Source organism: Ptiloglossa arizonensis, chromosome 1, assembly GCF_051014685.1.
Source record: "Ptiloglossa arizonensis isolate GNS036 chromosome 1, iyPtiAriz1_principal, whole genome shotgun sequence".
NCBI lineage: Eukaryota > Metazoa > Arthropoda > Insecta > Hymenoptera > Colletidae > Ptiloglossa > Ptiloglossa arizonensis.
The window spans coordinates 23,577,997-23,597,509 of NC_135048.1; the positions used below are offsets into that span (position 1 = coordinate 23,577,997).

Here is a 19,513-nt window from a genome sequence, read left to right on the forward strand (position 1 = left end):
AACCACAATTATCAAACAAAAACTCCTGTCCCTGAATTATCATAACAAAATGTGTACAAAAAATATGGAATTGAATCATTTAGTCAGAGAGCTGAATACATGTAAAGAGGACACTGTTATTTTCAGAGTCAGTATTTTTCAATACAATAAATTTTTAATTTTATATGCAATAATTAATGTCCATTCCTTTTATAATTATAAAATTTTGTACCTTTGCCCTTTCAGAAATTAATAAATTATGCTTCATCACACAAACAATCGTGGACTAATGAAAATTTGAAACAGTGGCAACCAATTCTTATATACATTGTACAAACCTTTATTCCAAACACAGAAATAAGAAGAGAAAGAACTTTGTTAGCTTCTCACACATTTTTTGCTTTACTATCAATGCAACCTACTTTGGTTTTATTGAAGAACACTTTTAATTATTTTTTAAAATGTAATTCTAATGAGCTGTGTTTTTTGGATAAAACATATGATACTATTGAACCAGATTTATTTAAATTAATTTGTGCTTATGGATATTTACAAGTGAATTATAAAGAAATATATTCCAATGATATTTGTTTCCTCATCTTCAATGTTACATATGAACATTGTATAAAATATACTAAACATTCTTATTTTGCATTCAAAATATTGTACTTGTGGTTGCACAGAACTATGGATACAAATTTTTGGAATACATGTGATGCAGTAATAGAACAACAGTTGGAGGCAATTATTTTTTCGAATTGGTGTAACGCTATCAGTGAAATAAGTAAACAAAACTCAGAATCCATTTTTAATATGTACCTGAAAATAATGGAAAAGAAATACAATGGATACCTGGAATTTGTATTTAACTACTGTATTGATAAAATCTCTTGGCAGAATGAAATAAAGTATGATATACTTGCAGAAATTTGTGAAGTTTGGGACAATGTTAGAATTATGACATCTTATGATTTTTTACTTTCCATATCTACAAGTTTGACGAAATATTATTTGCGCTCAGCAGGCACAAAGGTTTATATTGCTATTGTAAAAAAATTAAATGAAGATGAGTGGAAGAAAACATTTGGATGCATAATGAATTATCTCTTTCATCATTGGGAAACAATAGAAAAGTGAGTTTAATTGTAGATTTATGTATATTGATAATATAAGAAATTAGAATTTAAATATAAATTTTGAACCACTTACAGTGTAAATCACAATGCTCTTCAATTACTTTGTAAACATTGGCTTGAACCAGTTGTTAAAAAGTACAGGAATATTTTACCATATTTATGGGAATTAATCAGGGACATAAATGGACTTTTTCTTCGTTCATATCTTCAAAGAATGGCTAGCGAAATGCATATTGAACTTCCACAACAACTAAGAATTGAATGCTATATAAATCATAACAATGAAATTGTGAGATTAAATGGTTTTGCAATAAATTGTTATCAAGTAAACAATTTGTATGATGAACGCAGAGATCAGTTCTTTACAATAAGAAGTTTTTTGTGGCATAATGCGAATGCTACAACAGTGTATATGAGAGATGCAATTGTCAAAAATTTTAAAATATTTTATGCCAATGTATTAAAGATGTGTAACATTAAACCAGATTACATAGATGATGTATATTACATTACACATTGGTTGCATGAATTTTTATTGGATTGCTTTGAAATTGGCTCCTGTTATCAACGAAAAATACTTGGTTTAAATTTATATAAAATCATACTATCTTTTAGCAATGGAAATGGATTGAATAAATCCAACAACATTGAAAATATATCTTGTACCTTGTTATTGCAAAAACATTTGAAGGCAACAGGAAACTGGAACTTTACAAATAAACAAAGCTTATTTGCTTTATTGAAACTTGTATTAGACTCTGCACTTGATGTCAAGCAACTAAGTACTGCTATTATTCTTGATTATTTTGACAAAAATGATTTAACTAATTTCGAGAAGCAAGTAAGATATTCACTTTGATTTAACATTTAAATCTTTTTTTGCACTTTTTTTTTCTTTGAAACAAAACGTAATTAACAACAGAATATTTATTTAGGTGCTGTACAAAGTGGCACTGAAGCATTGCAATTCATCTAAATTCTATGAAATTGAAAGTGGTGCTGCTTTGACATTAATTTTAGCAAATTGGTTACCTATGGATGTTTTGCAAAATACTCTTGCAATATGTGATAAAAACAAACTCAAAAGTTGCAATAATTATTCGAGATATTCAGACTTTTTGCTTAATGAAGCTGCAAGTCAATTAATACAGATAAAGGAAGATATACTAAAGGCAATTGTTCAGAATAAACCATTTTATGGTGTATTGACTGCTTTATGGAATATTGCCTTTCAAAATGGTCCGGAAAATTGTTACTTATCTTTAGACTTTGTTGAAAAAATATTACATCTATTAAAGGATGCTACTAATTTCTTTTTATCTGTATTGTCTTCAAAATCAAAAAATAGAGGTATATCTTACATTATTTCAAGAATTGAGAACAGTCATAAAATGTATAGAAAGTATTTCATCTTTATTAAAGTGTAATTTAATTTGCAGAATATTCATCTTCGTTTGCAGAAATGGGACTAGCAATTGACGAAACAATTAAAAATAGCAAACTAAACAACATTAATTTTGATGAGTTAAATTTGTCTCCTGCACATCAAGTTCTCATTTCTTGTATTTGGATGTCCTTAAAGGTAAAGTCCTGATTTTTTTTATGTAGTCCTAATTGAAAGAATTAAAATTACCAAAATTTATTTCTTATTCAGGTATCTTGTGAAATAGCTTGTGAAATAGGAACATTAATGTATTCAGATGAAACCGTCAAGTGTTCTACTGATATTATTGTTACTGTATTACTCAGGTGTAGACACAAAGGTGTAGTGGAGGCTGCTGGTACAGCAATAGGTCATTTAACCAGGTATTATTTACATTGAATTAGAATTTAAATTATGTTATAATTATGGATAATTAAAAATTGTAGATGTTTATGCAAAGAAACTAAGTACTGTGATTTGCCCAAAATGCACATATTGCGTATCCTGGAAAATGATGCTATGCATTCTTTAAATATTACCAGAAGAGGTGCAGGATTATCGATAATGTTTCATAAAATTATCATTAGTGATAATCGAAGAAACAGACCTCTTTTACATTTTGCGGTACAAAAATTGTTAGACTTCTTGGATAATTTCTCAGATTCTTCCATAAAAAGTGTAGAATTTCAACACGATTCTCCATGGGCAAGACGTTTGCACTTTTTGCATAATTTAGTGGCTGATAAACAAATACATACACAATTAATTCCATACATGCAAAGGATTTCATTAATTTGTTTTAAATACTTGGAATCTGAAGTATGGATGATAAGGTAATATTGAAAGATTTTAAACAGGTAAACTAAATTAACTAAAACCAAATTAAAATAAATATAAAAATTAAAAATATTTTTAGAAATGCAAGTTTACAATTGTTTGGTGCAATTGTTCCAAGATTAGTAGGTCAAAGTTATGGGGAGGCTTTTGACTTTGGAAATGGTTACCCCATTAATCATTTTGTCACTCATTATCCTGTACTTGCGGATTACGTTATGAAAGAATTGCATACTTTCTCATCCACTTTCATAAATTTTTCTACCGCGTTATATTTACATTCGAATATTGTGCACATACTTATACTTCTCTCAAAGTTTTCAAGCAGCAATTGTAGCTTGATTGACTATTCTTCACAGGAGTTTGTATCAAAGGCAAAGCATTTACTTCGTACTTTATTTAAAAATCCCGTTTTATATGTCAGATTATTAGCTGCAAAGGCGTATGCAGCATTGACAGATTTTTTAAGCATCAAATCCGAGATTACGGAATTAAAACACGACGTCTCTTCAAGTCGAAATGCTAATTTAATCCATGGCTATTTATTAACAATGAAATATTTGAAAGAAAAACTATCAATTGAAGTTGACAATATCAATTTAGAGTCAAATTTTATACAATATAAGAATCATGAATCGGAACAGTGTATAGAATTATTACGATTTCGGAAAATATTACGAATTTGGAATAATATGCCTAAACAAGAAAGTAATTCACAAATATGTTATATGTTAGAAACGTTATTTTTACAATTATCAGAATCTATTTCTGATAAAATATGTTCCACAGATATATTTCTTTTTGATCAAAATATGTCTGTATTATCTTCCGAGAAGATAAAACCAGGATTTTTTCAATTTATCGATCTTTCTATAAAATTATACGCAGATTATGTTAAACGTACAAATAAAATTAGTAGCGTTATTCTACATAAAATTTTAGATTCTTGTTGCATTGATCAAAGTACATCTTTTCTAAATTATTTAGGGTATTGTATACCAGTGCTAAAGTATGTTCTTGAACATTTATTATTGAATAGACATGATGATTGCAACGAATTGTTTCTCAATGCAATGGTAAACTATGTTCTGAGAACTTTAAAACATCTATCACTGTCAGATATGAAGGAATTACATATTGAAACGTTATTAGATCATTTATCCTTTCAAATAAAAGAAAGTGCAACATATTCTAATTTCTGGCACTTAAAGTATATATTAGTAGTAATGCTTTCTAAAAATGAGACAATTATAAATGAGATATTATCTCATGCTTTTAATTTATGTGTTCATGAAGAAGAACACGTGAGACAAATGGCAGTTGAAATAATGCAGTTTTCAGTCCGTCGCTTTGCTGAACTAACAAATAAAAATAAATTAACAATTTTGTATTGTTGTTTAATTTTGTTGAAGGACGAAATTTCAGAAATACGTGAAGCTATTGCGGAGAGTATGAGAACATATGTTTTACAAACTATTAGTACCGAATGTATTTCTTTTGAACACATTGAACATATATATCAAAGATTATTATTCGATATTATGTTTAATCGATCGAAATTTTTCATCGACAAGAATATGAATGTACTTTTTGTAAAACTGTTTACGCACTGTATTAAAAACTTCGACGTCAACGCGACAATTGAAAATCCTTTTTATCATGATGACAATCCATCTTATAGGGAAGAGTCGAAGTTTTTAAATCTTTGTTTTTATTACATACAACGAAATAAGTACAGCTTTGACAAGTTCTCTACAGAAAATACCGCAGAATACAATGGGGAGGGTGTAAAAAATATCTTGAGTAAGATTGAAACAAAATATCAACTTCACGAAAAATGTCTTGATTCTACTAATTTAGAAGTTGTCTTAAATACTAAATACGTAGATTATTTATTAAGGAAACAAAGAATTGTAATACAGGAGTACAGCTAACAATAAACATAATGTACAATTGTAACTAAATAAACAATAAGCAATTATGATGCATTTTATAATTAAAAACTAGTAATTCTTGTCAAGGAATCCCAAAATAAATGGTTCGTAACCCGTCAAAGTACACAAGAGATATTTAATAGTCCTGAATAAATACATCTGTACACCTTAAGAACATACGAATGTGTACACATTCACAAAGCTTATAACTTTATATTTACATTATACTACATTAATTGTATCAGAATATTAGAAAACTTTGAACGATCATAGAATATATTACACATTGCGAAATTCTCGTTCTTTCCATCGTATCTACAGTTTGCACCGTTGCGCGATATTAAATATAATCTAGTAAATTTGTTATCTAGTAAATTTGTTGTTGACATCTTTCAAGAAATTACGTTTCTTTAATTGTTGAGCGAATCATGCGAATTAAAACTATCGTGTGGCATTGATGAGTTTGGCGAGACGTTGCTCAAACATTATAGAAAAAAAATATCAACGACGTATAAAATTACAAAACTTCAGTTTCAAAAGTATTCAGGTATTAAGCAGATTTGTCTATTTGAAAAAACTTTTATTTGCTAACTGCGCATCGTTCCTCGCTTAAATGCATTTGTAATTAAATAACAATTGAAGAAAGAAGATGGCATTTTACTGTGAAAAAAGTAGCTATGCAACAAAGTATTCAAAAGCAGCTTCGTTCTTCAATCTTAAGCTATCGAAAATCTTATATCTAAAAATGTAATTGAACACTATGACGTGCCTTCTTGTGTGAAATAATTGCACGTACTAAATTTATGATTTAACGAAGAATGTAATGAAAATGGATCAGAGCATAACAGATTACATTGCATTGAACACTTCTAAGTTATATCATATTAAGATATAAAAGCAAATGATTTTCTACATGTAGGTACAGTTCATTAACTATTCAAATTTTGTACAATGTTAAGTTATCATTCAAATAAAATGTTTTACGTTAAAAGAAAATATCCGAATAATTTAACATCCGCTTCTGATCGCAATATATTTTCGCGTTTGAGTTTGCAAACTACTCGTCCGGCCATATAGTCCTAGCGACTATTTGATCCGTATTTGTGATATGTCGCTAACAATTACATTAAATTTCTTTGGTGATCATTTCTATTTACATCAAAGTATGTTTATATAATAATTGCTAGGGAGTGCCTAATCTGACAATCATTTTCAAGGAATAACATCTTTCTGAGAAAGAAATAGTGCATACACGCTTACGGGTGTTTCTGTTTTTTTTTTTGATAACATTAAGTAATCGATACTACCTAGACAAACATTAAACTAACGGTATGTGTTACTACTATTACTATTCATAGTAAAGGTTAATGTACATGAGAAACAATAATTAAAAGTTATACATATTTGAGGTTTAACATTCTGTCATGAAGCAGTGAACATTATTGGAAGTCAATGGTTCTTGAAAAAATTATTTCATTCACTAATCAAACTCTAAGTTTCACAATAATTTGTTAAAAATTGTTTCATATACAATTATATTCACGTTGACTTTAATCATAAAGATGAATAGAAATAGTTATTTATCTATTATACACTTTAATATGAAGTCTGAACTTTTAGAACAATTGACGCGATTAAATAATTACTTGAAAATAGATTTATTAAGAATTTTTTTTATCATTCTAAAATTATAATTATATCAAGATTTAAGCAGACATATATGTTTTATATTCGTTCAAACATTTAACATTGTAAGAACAGTGATCCATTTTGGAAAATTTTTTTCAAAGTATTTTTTCTCTTGTACGTTTGAGGAGACTTGCCCCATTAAAATTATTCGATATATTTTTCTATTATAGATAAGGAACTCCTCTATATTGGAGTACAAAAACTTGTGCTTGTTACTATAGAAGCACCGTCATTTTGTAATACGGTCAATTTTAATATATATGTGCCTTCGTTACATAATTTGGAATAATACAATAGAAATATTCAGGAACCATTATCTTTTTATACAACTGGATCGAGTACGTAGCGGCAAGCCACAAAAATATATTTATTTTCCTTAATCTGATATTTTTTTTGTAGTACGATTTTCAACCCCTCAAATTTGTTATTCTATAAAATTTGTAAAAGAAATTCGCACTGTGATGTATCATAATAAAATATTACATATTATTTTGTTAAAATTTGAATGAAACTGTACCTTTTCGTTGAGCATTATTTCTTTAGCAAATAACTTGTTTAACGCAATCGTTGCAGTTTCATATTTTAAATAAAATAATTTGTCAACGAATGTGTTAAACCTATCTTTGCCAAATACCTTCTGTTTCATGTAATCATAACCAGTAATTTCAACCACTTAAAAATCGACAGGCGTATAGAAACTTCTCTTCCCTCCTTGTCTTTTCATTTCTGTATAGAATGGAAGATTGTCTGATTCACGGCAAATTTTAATGTTACTATAGTTTAAGTGTACACATGGCAATTTCATGTAAAGAGATATGAGGAGAAAAATGAAAAATATCTCTTTAACTTACAACCTTGTATTCCTTAAACTTCTTTTGTACGCCCAGAAATGCATAGGCACAAATACAAGAATTTTCATCCGGCACCAAAATCTTATGTAACTACGAAAAAAGTATTAAAATTGTTTTGACGATGTTCTATATAAATTAAATGTAAATAGTGGTTGTTTCATTTATACTTTTTTTCTTATCCATATATTTTAAATTCCATAACATAAATCATTTAAATTTTTTAGAAACGCTCTATAAACAAGCAAATATAGAAGGAATAAATTGTCACAAAATGCATGCAAAACTCGAAATCGATACAAACGTAGCAATATTACAGCAGCAAAACTTTACAACAATGTCTAGTTAATATTTGAGCATGGGTAAAAAATCGTTCGAGTAATGAAATAGTAACAAGATACCTTGATTATCCGCATATGAAACTGTCATTTTAATTCTCTGGTATATAAATTGTTTTGTTTATAATTGTTACCAAGCAATACATGAGTTTCTTAACGATGAAAATTATCAATTTGTTTAAAAATATTTTTACAATCTTATTAATTCTTCATCCATTATTAATGAATCCTCCCTCATTTGAAACAAGTAATTTTTTTTTGTTTAAATTACTTTCATTAGTCAAAATGGGACTTTTTACATCCCTTATGTATACCTAGAAATATTATGTGCTAAAATACAATTAATTTACTCACCAAAGAAATAACTAATGTGCATCCGAGATTACGTACAATGTATGTTATTGAAAATGCTTATACTTGTATTTGGATGCATTAACTTAACGAAATTTATGTTTTCTTAGAATGGAACGCTAAATGTCTTTAATGAAACCACGCATTTTGTAGATTACTTAATAAAAATCCCATTTCAGACACATACAAAAGATATTATACTAAACATAATGCTAGCTCAATAAATTCACACACTTTGTTCCATATTAAATCATCCATATATTCATTATATGGATCTCTGTATCCACGCACAAGTTCAATAAAAATTGTTTCTTGTACTTAATATTTCTAATGCAAAATTGTACCATCATAAAACAAAGCGATACAACGAAAATTAAAAGAAATGTAAATTGCAAACTGAATTATGGACAAATACCTTTTTCTTTACGACATTATCGATTATCAAAGTGCCTGTGATTATTTTTTTCACGTTTGGTACTCAACAATATACTCATTTGTTATTTAGCTGCCTGTCCAAGGCCCGCGGATGATTTCGTCTTTTGAGATGACTCTGCTGTTTCATTTGGCTGATCGACATCCATCTAAAATAGATATATACGGGAACTGAATAATTTATCCCATGTAATACTTTAAATTGATTAAATTAAAGATATTTTACCTTCTCTTCCTTTTCATCGTCGATCAATATTGGGCCGTTTTCAGCCTCGTATTCTTTTAAAACCGCATCTAAGTTATACCTTCGTCGATAGTTTACAAAAAACGATCGTAAATGGGCTTCTGTTTTTGTTCCAATTACATCGGCAATTGCGGAGAAGTCTTTTCCATACTTTCTTACGCCTTGAACAGCCAACAGTAACTCGTCGTTTGTCCAGCGAGCATTTATACGACTTGATACTTCTGGTGGTCGCAAATCATCAATACCATCAGTCGTTTTACGTTTTAATGCACTTACTTGTTGTTTGTTCGACTGTATCTGTGCGTTGAAAGAAAAACAGTTTACATAGTAAATACAGATTTCATTATCGAGCATTAAGATACGTAAATTATTCGAATTTTTGTTAAAAATGTATCCACACGTTTGTTGTTGTAAATGCATTAATCTTGTTTAAAACGTACTTGGCGTTTTAGGCTAACAATTTCAGTGTCGATTGCTTGTAAACTGTTGTTTGCTTGATTCGGTTGACCAGCCAATGCTGCTAAATCATCGTGATTAACGACCAGGCCGCGGGGTGGTTTTCTTTTATTTGTACGACCTGGCATGGAACTTAATGGTCTTGCTACACCAGTTCGCCTAAATCATTTGAATAAGTTTGCAATGTATTTGACTGTTTTACTGAAGGATGGGTCTGATCTACAATATACTTTGATTTCATAAGAAAGGACAGGTATACATGAAATGAAGGTTCTGCGAAAATATTAGCTGGTGCACTGATAAGAATGCTCATATATTTTCACAAAAATTACGTACGAGTAATTTCAGTGTGATATTGCTACATTTAGAAATATCTAGAGATCAAGTTTTGTGCTTTTAGAATATATAATAAAATGCTTGTATGAGCATTCTTACTATGAGGAAAGGTCTGATGATTGTTTAATTACTGATATTTAATTTGACTTGCACTCACTGACCTCCAGTGCAGATAGCAGCTGTGACACGCGTGTCCTTTCGGCGTCGCACGAACACTATGACAAGCAACGCCACAGTTGCTACACGAGCCCTACAACACATAATACCCTTTTTAAAATAAAGTCCGACAAACCCCCCACCCTCTCCCTCCATTTGAATTCTTCAACATGTAACTAAACTAATCTCTAGGAGTGACTTTTTACAAAACAAAAATATTGAAGTATGTACATAAGCGTATTATTTGAAACTCTATCCGTATGCGTTAATTCGACCTGCCATACAAAATCAGAGGCACTAAATTTCTCTATTTGTATAGTTTCATTAAACTTTTTCAAGCGATAGAAAGCCAATCTCTCTTCAAGTTAATAATTTCGCGAGATGCGGTCTATCTTCCTAGTATTAGATATTCTTTCTTTAGATAGCGCTTCAATATTTTTTCCTCAGTAAGGTTTCAGCCTATCGAATCTGCTAATACATGGATTGCCTGCGCAGGATTTTCGTACTTTCTCGTTTCTTCACTGTCTTCTTATTAAAGCAAAAGAATTTATACGACAGAGAGAGAGAGAGAAATAAATATGAGACACAAAATAGCAAAATATAATAAGCATATGCAACTGGGTAAGGTTTAGGCTGAGTACCTGAACCTGAGGGGCGTTTTCCGAGTCGGACGGGGCTTTGGCGTCAGTGCCTTGGCTTCCTGGCACAGCTTGGTTCTTTCCACGACGTATTCCGCGGTGGATCGTCCATTTCTGGAACGTTCCACATATACGTTCACACACGATACAACGATAACGCAAATAACTTTAGTTTCGCATGATTGATGCGAAGTAGACTTGTTTTTGAACAGTTCAGAAACTATTTGTACGCATCATATTACGAAATACATGTACGCACGAAGTATTAAGAAACGAAGTTAATATGTCAGCTTAATATTTTTCGAGTTCGAATATTGTTACATAGACGAATTCATTTTATATTTAATTTTTTATTTTCGGTTCTAATGATTTTTACCAATTGTAGATCAGTGGCCTTGTTATATTTATTTCATTCAACGCATGGAATACGTTACCGTGTGGATACATTTTTTTAAACGCATATAACTATTTGCACATTATACATGTGTGTCTTTAAGCCAGTGCCATGGCATTAAGATGCAGCAAAAGGAGAACACTACCACACGCAACAGCATAAATGTTAATTCACTTAAAATAAAGTAATTCCATGGAGAAGTAGCAAAACAAAAATGGAAACATAAAGCTCTAAGGTTTATAAAAAATTAAACAAGCGACTAAAACGAATTCGTTATTCTGTCCTAGTGAATAACAATTTTTATGGATGCTTTGTAACACTTTATGAGTTTAACTATTATTGTACTAAGAGAGAGAGAGAGAAACTGATATTTTATGGAGATCTAGTGCATGCATTTGTTAGATATTTTGAAAAAATATCTTACTTTTTCTTCTGATTCGCTGTCTGTATTGGAACCTAATTCACTTCCATTCTCGCTACCATTTTCTCCTTCTTTTCCACCGCTTGTTAATTTTCTTGCTTGCCTATCCATTAATGATGTTCTAGTTCGTGTTTTCTTCCAGCTATAATAGTATTTGACCAGACTGGCTATAGATTTATCAGGTAACTAGAAACATATGATACATATGGGAATATTACTTTTTCAAATAAAAATAATATAAAATAATGAAGGAATATAACTTTGCTACTATACTTGAATTTAGTTTCTAGACAATAGACCCTACCATTTGTCGAATACGATGGAAACTTTTTCCATGAAATTGAAAAGCTTGTTCGAAAAGTACTTTGTCTTCAACCGTCCATTCATCCGGGAATGGTGTAAAGTTAGCTAAATCCAATACGGCACGTTCTAAATTATGCTTGTGCCAAAATAACATTCCCAATGCTTGTTCTCCATTATAACCATATTTTTCTTTTGCCAATATAATATACTCATCCACTGTAACAGAAAATTATTTTCTTCAGTGACTAATATATTGTAATACTTGAGATGTAAATCAAATGAATAATAAATAATTTAGTACTTACATTTTTGGTCAGGTATATCAGTAGTAGGAGACCAAACAAGCAATGCTCTATCTGGACATTGATCTAATCTGCGTTCTAAAATATAAAATCTATAATTATAAAAGTTGGAATACATTTAAAAATAATTCTTCACAAAGCTTTATGCCTATGCTAAGTGGGATATAAATTATTTTCACATTTTATAATGGCACAGATTATATTATAAATTATATTTAAATTTTTATTCTAGAGTCACATATTTTTTAATATATTTAATCTTTCTATGGAAAGTTATGGTCTGAGTATAATGAAATTTTTACTAATTATTGAATATTTAATTATATTTCAGCAACATACCACTAACTGGAACAAATTCTGGAACAATAACTTGATAGTCCCTTCCAACACGTATTTTCTCTGCTGGAACTTCAAAAATAATAATTTTTAATTCTTATGAAAATATCATTATTATTTCAAGATTAACATAAAAAATGTGTACTCATTTTACAAGAATCTAAGATTAGTTCAATTTGAGAAGAAGCAAGCTACCTTTATTTGTACTTTATATACATACATATATTAAATGTATATATAATGTACTATAATATATTATATATACATCATATAGTATACTGCAACATTTACGAATAATTTAAACATATTAATGCATCAAATATTCAATTGTATTTTGTATATTTCAATTAAAAATAAAAATTACATTTACTAAAATATATAAGGATAAAAGTTAAATAATCTCATAAAAAAATTATTCAAATTCGTTTCATAATAATATCTGCAGGACCTGGTTGAAAATGTGAATAACTTAAAAAGAGGAAAAGTGGGGCGCGCTGTTTGAAGATCCTTACGGATTTTCGCGTACGATCAATAGAAAAATATATAGGCGTGCAAATAAAAATTTAGTCTTGGGGGTTCCATATATTTACAATACATCAATTAAACCATCGTTCGAAAGGATTGAATTAATTATAAAGATAATTCAATTGCAATATGAAATTGGTACCTCCGTCTTCTTCGCTCGAGGATTCGGACTGTCCATTGGGGCTGGGGCCCCTCGATCTGCGCCCATTTCTAACATTTTCCGAGTTCCTTTCCGCCAAAACCATGTTCCAACTTTTGTTCGGTGAATGTTCTATCGAATTATTACACTAGTAAAGCCTCTTTCGCACGGAATACTCACGAAACCTGCGATGCAAGCGATAGCTTGCGGTTACACGGTGCTCCGTAGAGTCTGACTCGCGCTTCGTGCGACCGTAGCGAAAGTAAAATGGCCGCTTATTGAAAGTGATCCGATTGGCCAACGATTTACCAATTAAAGATGGTGACGTATATTTTCAATGTATTTCGAAATTAATTGTATCTGGGGGAACCAGTTTTTCGTTAATCCCTTTGCACCCTCATGAATGTGTTTTTCCATTCCAAAGCATCAAATTGTTTAGACAAAGATGTACGAAACATTATATATTAAAGTAATAAAAGTTAATAGTAAGTAATAGTATGTTAATAGTAAGTAATTTTGTAGAATAATTTACAATAGTTTGGATCATCTACGAAATCCTTTTTCATCGTTGTAACATGAATGATATTATTTCTAAGTCAAAGGCCACATTGACAAAAATATACGAGTATTATAATTATTTTATCATATCGGAATAAAAAATATATGCATTTGGCTCAATGACATATTTCTATAACTACAGTTATAATGCGCAAACCAACATCCTAAACAAGTGACGTTGATGTTAATAAACAAACGACTCAAAGTTATGTAATTGGAAAAAGCACGAATTTGAAAAGTATTTCAAATTAATTTTACCAAATACATGCTTGATACTTGACACTGTACTTTATCTTTGCGATAGATTATACTTTTATTTTGTGACATACATAACAGTATAAAAAGAGTAATAAATTATTAATATACAATAGACAACTTTATGATTATAATTTGGCTCAAGTTGTATCATGATCGCTAAAATGTAGCGTAGAAGTAGATTGAAATAACGAGACATCGATATATCTTATACATTGATGATGTCACGAGGTATGGTTGTACGAGATTCACTTGAGAATCTCTCACAAACGATACTAGTTTTTATAAAATATTTGTAAAATTTTGAATAGAAAGTTATAGTAGTGAACAACATAATTTTCGATAAAGTTGAATCCTCAAATAAATTTTATTAATAGATATTATGAACAATACTAGACTTAAAATAAGTCATAACCTCAATTCTACGTTTTATGTTAATGCTGTATCGCCGAGAGGCGCCACTATCAAGCAGTCGCAGTCTCTGATAGACTTTGCCGTGTAAGGAACTTTCATCGCCTAGTTAATGTAAATATTACATTTGTTGAGAATTTAGAGTTTATTTTAGCGTACATAAGCCCTAAATTATCGTTCACGTTCCCTGTGCAATTCGTTGCCCGGCGTCATTCCGTAATATTTCTCATCTAGCTGAGATCGGCGATAACCAAAAAATCTCTCCGTAGGTATTCTTTTTTTCTTTAATAATCGCTGATCTTTTTTCTAACATTTCGTTAAACTTAAATTTTATGTTTCGCCTCAAACAGCTTCGTGACATTCCAAAGAAAAATCTAGATTCTATCGAGATCGTTTCCGGATTTCGTGACATTTACTGTGTAGGATAGTACAGTGATTAATTTTTGTTCACCAGCCAATTGTTACACGTATTAATAATTTAAAATGAATATTCAATATTCTTTTTGTCTTTGTCTCCTATGCAACTTTATTTAAAATAACAGTTCATGATTTTGTTTTTTCTAAAACATGTTAAGTAAAGGGAGAACGAAGAAGTCAGCTTTCTTTAAATTTCCTTAGGGAAATTAGTTACCGCCTAAATTGTCTTATTTATAAGTTAGACCTTACAAGAAACACACGTGCGTATGTATTTCGTAAATTTAATTTTGGCTTAATGTATATTCGCTAGGAATGTATACATATGTAATCCTAAATATGTCCACACACTCCTATAATTATATTGTTTTTATTTTACTTGTTTCTCCATCTTTGATGCAAATATTTGCTAATTGGTATTTATAATTTGCTATGATATAAATATTTAGAATGAAAGAATTGATCATTGTAAATATGTTTCTCTTAGTTATTAATTTTTATACACATACATATTTAGATATGATATAGACATAATCATATAATTTGTTCAATCACTCATATGTACTTATATATGTGGCATCTGAAGGATAGTTTATAATTTCATACATTGTGTGATAATAAATTTAAAAGATTTTATTTATCATTGATATAATAATCAAACTATTTTTATTTTCAACTGATTTTTTAATAATTCTATTGCAGATGATTGTCTGAAAGAATACATTCAGACTTATCTGTACTCAAAGCTCCTGATAAATATTTCAAGAGATTTTGAGTATAAAACAGAAACATGAGGGTTGTTGCACTAGTCAGTGGTGGTAAAGACTCTTGCTTTAATATGATGCAATGTATAGCTGCAGGCCATGATATTGTGGCTTTAGCTAATTTATATCCTGTTGGAAAGGGTAAAATAATGGATATATTTATAGTTATATATCAAGCTATTTTTATATATTATAGATGTAAAAATCTAGCCTGCTCCTTTAATAATGTATCCTGTATCTTTATTAAAAAATATTTCCTGTATTATATAATAGAATATGCTAATTTATTTTAATATTGTTCATTGATAATTGATAAGAAATGATAAAGAAATCAAATATTTTTTAGATGAGTTAGATTCATTTATGTTTCAAACTGTTGGATATCAGGGTGTTGAATATATTGCAGAAGCTATAGGCTTGCCAATGTATCGTGAACCAACATTTGGTAGATCAAAAATGCGAAAGAAATGTTATTATCCAACAGAGAATGATGAAGTTGAAGATCTCTTTAGGCTGTTAAGTAAAGTGAAGGTAAATGTGTTTTAATACAATTGTTTCATGTTAAGCATGCAGATAGTAAATTTAAAGTAATTCTTTTTCATTATTTCAGGAAAAAGAGAATATAGAAGCTGTTTCATCAGGAGCTATTCTGAGTGATTATCAACGAATTCGTGTGGAAAATGTGTAAATATTTAATGCAAATTTTTTAATATTAAATTTTAAGGAAAATTAATGACCGTAAAGTGAAAAATATCAAAATTACACGCCAAAAAATTATTTGTCAACAAAAATATCTAATAGTAAAAGTTTATTTGCAGATGTAGTCGTTTAGGTCTTATTTCTTTATCATATTTATGGAGACGAGAACAGGATGAATTGTTAAAAGAAATGATAGAGAGTTCTGTAAATGCAGTTTTAATTAAGGTGGCAGCTTTAGGCCTTGAACCAAGGCATTTGGGTAAATCGATCTCTGAAATGCAATCCCATCTTGCCAAGATAGTAAGTAAAACGTCTTGGTGATTAATTTGACATAAAACATTAACTTGTTTGAGTACTTCCTTCAATTTAACCCAAGATTGGCAGTGTTCCAAGTATCAATGGACTCTTAAGAAATATGTGCAAATGAATTTTATATACATGAAGTACATTATTCAGTAACACAAAGGTATAGTTGTAACTTATAGCAATTGTTTAACATTTTTTTTACAGAAAGAAAAGTATGGTGTAAACGTATGTGGAGAAGGAGGAGAATATGAAACGTTCACGTTAGATTGTCCATTGTTTAGTAAAAGTATTGTAATGTAAGTCGGAAGATTTACTATAAACTTGTATGCAAAATGAGGTAAATTTTTCCTATGAATACTTTTCCATTTTAGAGACGAATATGAAAGTGTAGTACATTCGAACGACAACATAGCACCCGTCGGATATCTGAACTTTAAAAAAATACACGTACAAGATAAGAATGTTAGTTAACATATTATTTTGTTCTGCTAAGAATCTTGAATGAATTTGTAAATAATCGAAGGAAACATTTTTTAGGATGGCTTAGAAATATTAACGTTGCAAGAGAGATTAAAAAATGTTCCTATTAAAATCCCATCTGATTACATCGCAGAAATTATTGGTCCAGAATTGCACGATGGCTGTAATCTATCGGAAGACGAGAATGATGAACACGATTGTACAGATAGTAATCTAAAAACATCGAATTCTGGTATTAATTTTAAATAATACGATAGTGGTTTGGTTTCCCATGTAGAAGATTAATGGAATGTACAAAAATAATGCAGGTCAATTTAACCCACCAAGTCCTATGGAAATTTTATATGAGGAAGAAGATTATCCTGATATATCAGTAGTAAATAAGAATCAAACCGGCTGGTTCTGGTTTGGCGGTGTCGCTGGAAAACATCCGGATGCGAAATCCGCGATGCGAGAAGCATTGGAGAAATTAAGCAGTAGGTAAACTTTGAGTTTTTTAAACCACCTTTGAGTTAAGCTTTTCTTTCTTCATGTAATAACGATACACGCTCTACTCAATGTAGATTAATAAGACATTCGTATTGGCTGTCTAGGTCTAGTCAAGAAGGAGAATCTTCAAATATCGGACATCGTTGCCGTAACATTGTATATAAAAGACATGTCGAATTACGTATCTATAAATGAAGCTTACATCTCGTATCTGAGCAAAATAAATCCACCAGTCCGTGTATGTGTGGAATGTCCGTTAAATGTGCACGTTGTGCTTGACGCTATAGCCTATAAAGAAACTCAAGACTGTGGTGATAAGAAAGTTCATAAACGACACACAATGCATGTTCAGAGCATAAGTCACTGGGCACCAGCGAACATTGGTCCTTACTCTCAAGCTGTTCGTGTGAGTGTACTACCGTTAAAAAAGAATTTGCGTGCGCGTCTCTGTGTGTATATGTGTAGACAAAATGTGTGTATGTGCGCATTTGTACGCGCACGCACACACATCTGGTTTACAAAAGAAACACAATAGTGAGGTAAACAAAATAAAAGTTTTCTAGAATGACACTAAGAGATTAAGAGCTTAATTAATAATATAAATGAACGTACAAGCAAGGTTTACTAATCATTTGTGCACATTTTTAACTTGTGCTTAAATATATAATGACAGATTGTTTAACTTTACTATAACAATGATTATTGTTAAACTAAGAGTTACTGTAATGGTATAAACAATTATTTGTCAGGTGGGTGATATTATCTCAGTCGCTGGACAAATACCTTTGGTGCCTGGTAGTATGACTATTCTGGACTTGAACATTAAAAGACAATGTCGTCTGACATTGAGGCATATAGATCGTATCGTTAAAGCTATGGACTCAAATACGCAACTCAGGGACATTGTACAAGGTATCTGTTTTTTGACTCACTCTACTTACATACCAGACGCACGAAAGGAATGGGAAAAACGAACAAATAACGCCATTGTGGACTACATTGTTGTACCGAACCTTCCACGTGGTGCTCAGGTTGAATGGTGCGTTTGGGCTCATAGAGATAATAATAGGTTTGAATGTAAGTATAGATTAAAGAAGCAAGAGAAAGATATAACGAATTTATCGGACAAATATCTTAAAAAAATGTTTTCATTTTTTTTACAGATGAAGAGACTGGAAAATGCGTAGGTAATTTCAAAGTAGCAATAAGGCGTAGATGGAACTATGAAAATAATGTTTCAGCGATTGTGTGTTACATGTCTACTGGTACATATTTTTGTATAAATATGCATCTACTTGTTTTCTTTGTAGACAAATAAGGAAGAATGTGTTTTGAATAGGTTCGTCTAATTCGACTGGTAATTTAGCCACGGAAACAAATTTGTCCTCTACAGAACTGACTGTAAGCGAACTGACAGAGGCATTCGAGTATGTACTGTGCAAACTTACAAAAGGATCGCAAATCGAGAATCCGACCTGTAATTTACGGATCTTCTACAAGGTCGGTAGTTCGCCAGGACCGAATTTCGTCCAGGACGTGCTTTCGAAATTTTCTACGCGGAATTTAGTTACCACTATTGTACCGGCGACGCACTTACATAATTTCAGTACCTTTTTATCCATATGTGGTATTAGACATGAGTAAAGCCTAACATCGATGTTTACGTTGTCAATTATTTATAAAAACAAAAAAATTATTGCGTCGCTAAAGAATTAAAAGGGATTTTATTTGCCGTTTAAATTATTTCAATCAATGGATACGAGCCAATGACAAATCGATTTTAATACGTATACAAAAATCATTTAACGGCTATATGAAAGTTGATCACGGTTGTAGAACTTTATATATATATATATACATATATATACATATATATATATACACACATATATATGTATATATATATATATGTATGTATATACA

The 19,513-nt window shown here is 30.3% G+C and overlaps 3 protein-coding genes and 1 long non-coding RNA gene across 13 annotated transcripts; 2 read left to right on the forward strand and 2 right to left on the reverse strand.

The window, feature by feature from the left end:
• Positions 1 to 12,836, forward strand: LOC143150210 (uncharacterized). 5 transcript variants are annotated; one of them, XR_012992996.1, is made up of 9 exons: positions 1 to 127; positions 226 to 1,112; positions 1,191 to 1,956; positions 2,051 to 2,465; positions 2,555 to 2,697; positions 2,770 to 2,921; positions 2,985 to 3,371; positions 3,455 to 5,853; positions 12,546 to 12,836. XR_012992996.1 is itself a non-coding variant. In XM_076318324.1 (8 exons), exons 1-8 carry the CDS (start codon positions 50 to 52, stop codon positions 5,304 to 5,306), a joined length of 4,680 nt encoding a protein of 1,559 aa, XP_076174439.1. In that variant the 5' UTR covers positions 1 to 49; the 3' UTR covers positions 5,307 to 6,909. The 5 variants fall into 5 exon arrangements, 1 of the variants encoding a protein (XP_076174439.1); XR_012992995.1 differs by lacking the exon at positions 12,546 to 12,836 and adding an exon at positions 9,038 to 9,124 and having other exon boundaries at positions 3,455 to 6,635; XR_012992994.1 differs by lacking the exon at positions 12,546 to 12,836 and adding an exon at positions 7,166 to 8,753 and having other exon boundaries at positions 3,455 to 6,635.
• LOC143150300 (uncharacterized) lies at positions 5,423 to 7,641 on the reverse strand. Its single transcript, XR_012993024.1, has 2 exons — positions 7,513 to 7,641; positions 5,423 to 7,424 (listed from the first exon to the last, which is right to left on the reverse strand). It is a non-coding gene; the product is annotated as an uncharacterized LOC143150300 (long non-coding RNA).
• On the reverse strand, positions 5,423 to 13,443 carry Corest (REST corepressor). 4 transcript variants are annotated; one of them, XR_012993005.1, is made up of 11 exons: positions 13,218 to 13,443; positions 12,554 to 12,622; positions 12,218 to 12,292; positions 11,914 to 12,128; positions 11,613 to 11,795; positions 10,798 to 10,908; positions 10,162 to 10,250; positions 9,649 to 9,823; positions 9,191 to 9,505; positions 8,948 to 9,113; positions 5,423 to 8,495 (listed from the first exon to the last, which is right to left on the reverse strand). XR_012993005.1 is itself a non-coding variant. In XM_076318396.1 (10 exons), the coding sequence occupies exons 1-10, from the start codon at positions 13,318 to 13,320 to the stop codon at positions 9,030 to 9,032; spliced, it is 1,419 nt and encodes a 472-aa protein (XP_076174511.1). In that variant the 5' UTR covers positions 13,321 to 13,443; the 3' UTR covers positions 5,423 to 9,029. The 4 variants fall into 4 exon arrangements, 2 of the variants coding, with proteins under 2 accessions (XP_076174511.1, XP_076174526.1); XR_012993001.1 differs by having other exon boundaries at positions 5,423 to 7,936; positions 8,245 to 9,113; XM_076318396.1 differs by having other exon boundaries at positions 5,423 to 9,113.
• A 985-nt stretch (positions 13,444 to 14,428) lies between these two features.
• LOC143143316 (uncharacterized) lies at positions 14,429 to 19,422 on the forward strand. 3 transcript variants are annotated; one of them, XM_076304443.1, is made up of 13 exons: positions 14,429 to 14,552; positions 15,555 to 15,757; positions 15,963 to 16,147; positions 16,227 to 16,300; positions 16,435 to 16,615; positions 16,826 to 16,917; positions 16,993 to 17,083; positions 17,159 to 17,333; positions 17,410 to 17,577; positions 17,695 to 17,996; positions 18,340 to 18,667; positions 18,754 to 18,855; positions 18,930 to 19,422. In XM_076304443.1, exons 2-13 carry the CDS (start codon positions 15,643 to 15,645, stop codon positions 19,232 to 19,234), a joined length of 2,118 nt encoding a protein of 705 aa, XP_076160558.1. In that variant the 5' UTR covers positions 14,429 to 14,552; positions 15,555 to 15,642; the 3' UTR covers positions 19,235 to 19,422. The 3 variants fall into 3 exon arrangements, with proteins under 3 accessions (XP_076160558.1, XP_076160567.1, XP_076160551.1); XM_076304452.1 differs by having other exon boundaries at positions 14,513 to 14,703; positions 18,754 to 18,777; positions 18,901 to 19,064; XM_076304436.1 differs by having other exon boundaries at positions 14,514 to 14,703.
• The last annotated feature ends 91 nt before the right edge of the window (positions 19,423 to 19,513 follow it).

Bases quoted from the DNA above. Each gene is read 5' to 3' on its own strand.
- LOC143150210 (XM_076318324.1), top strand. From the start codon at position 50: ATGTGTACAAAAAATATGGAATTGAATCATTTAGTCAGAGAGCTGAAT. The intron at 128-225 runs GTCAGTATTTTT...TTGCCCTTTCAG, and splicing joins AGGACACTGTTATTTTCAGA to AAATTAATAAATTATGCTTC. The intron at 2,466-2,554 runs GTATATCTTACA...TTTAATTTGCAG, and splicing joins TTCAAAATCAAAAAATAGAG to AATATTCATCTTCGTTTGCA.
- Corest (XM_076318396.1), bottom strand. From the start codon at position 13,320: ATGGTTTTGGCGGAAAGGAACTCGGAAAATGTTAGAAATGGGCGCAGA. The intron at 12,293-12,553 runs GTATGTTGCTGA...TTTATATTTTAG, and splicing joins AGAATTTGTTCCAGTTAGTG to AACGCAGATTAGATCAATGT. The intron at 10,251-10,797 runs GTACTCAGCCTA...TATGTGTTGTAG, and splicing joins AAAACGCCCCTCAGGTTCAG to GGCTCGTGTAGCAACTGTGG.
- LOC143143316 (XM_076304443.1), top strand. From the start codon at position 15,643: ATGAGGGTTGTTGCACTAGTCAGTGGTGGTAAAGACTCTTGCTTTAAT. The intron at 15,758-15,962 runs GTAAAATAATGG...AATATTTTTTAG, and splicing joins TTTATATCCTGTTGGAAAGG to ATGAGTTAGATTCATTTATG. The intron at 16,301-16,434 runs GTAAATATTTAA...GTTTATTTGCAG, and splicing joins CGAATTCGTGTGGAAAATGT to ATGTAGTCGTTTAGGTCTTA.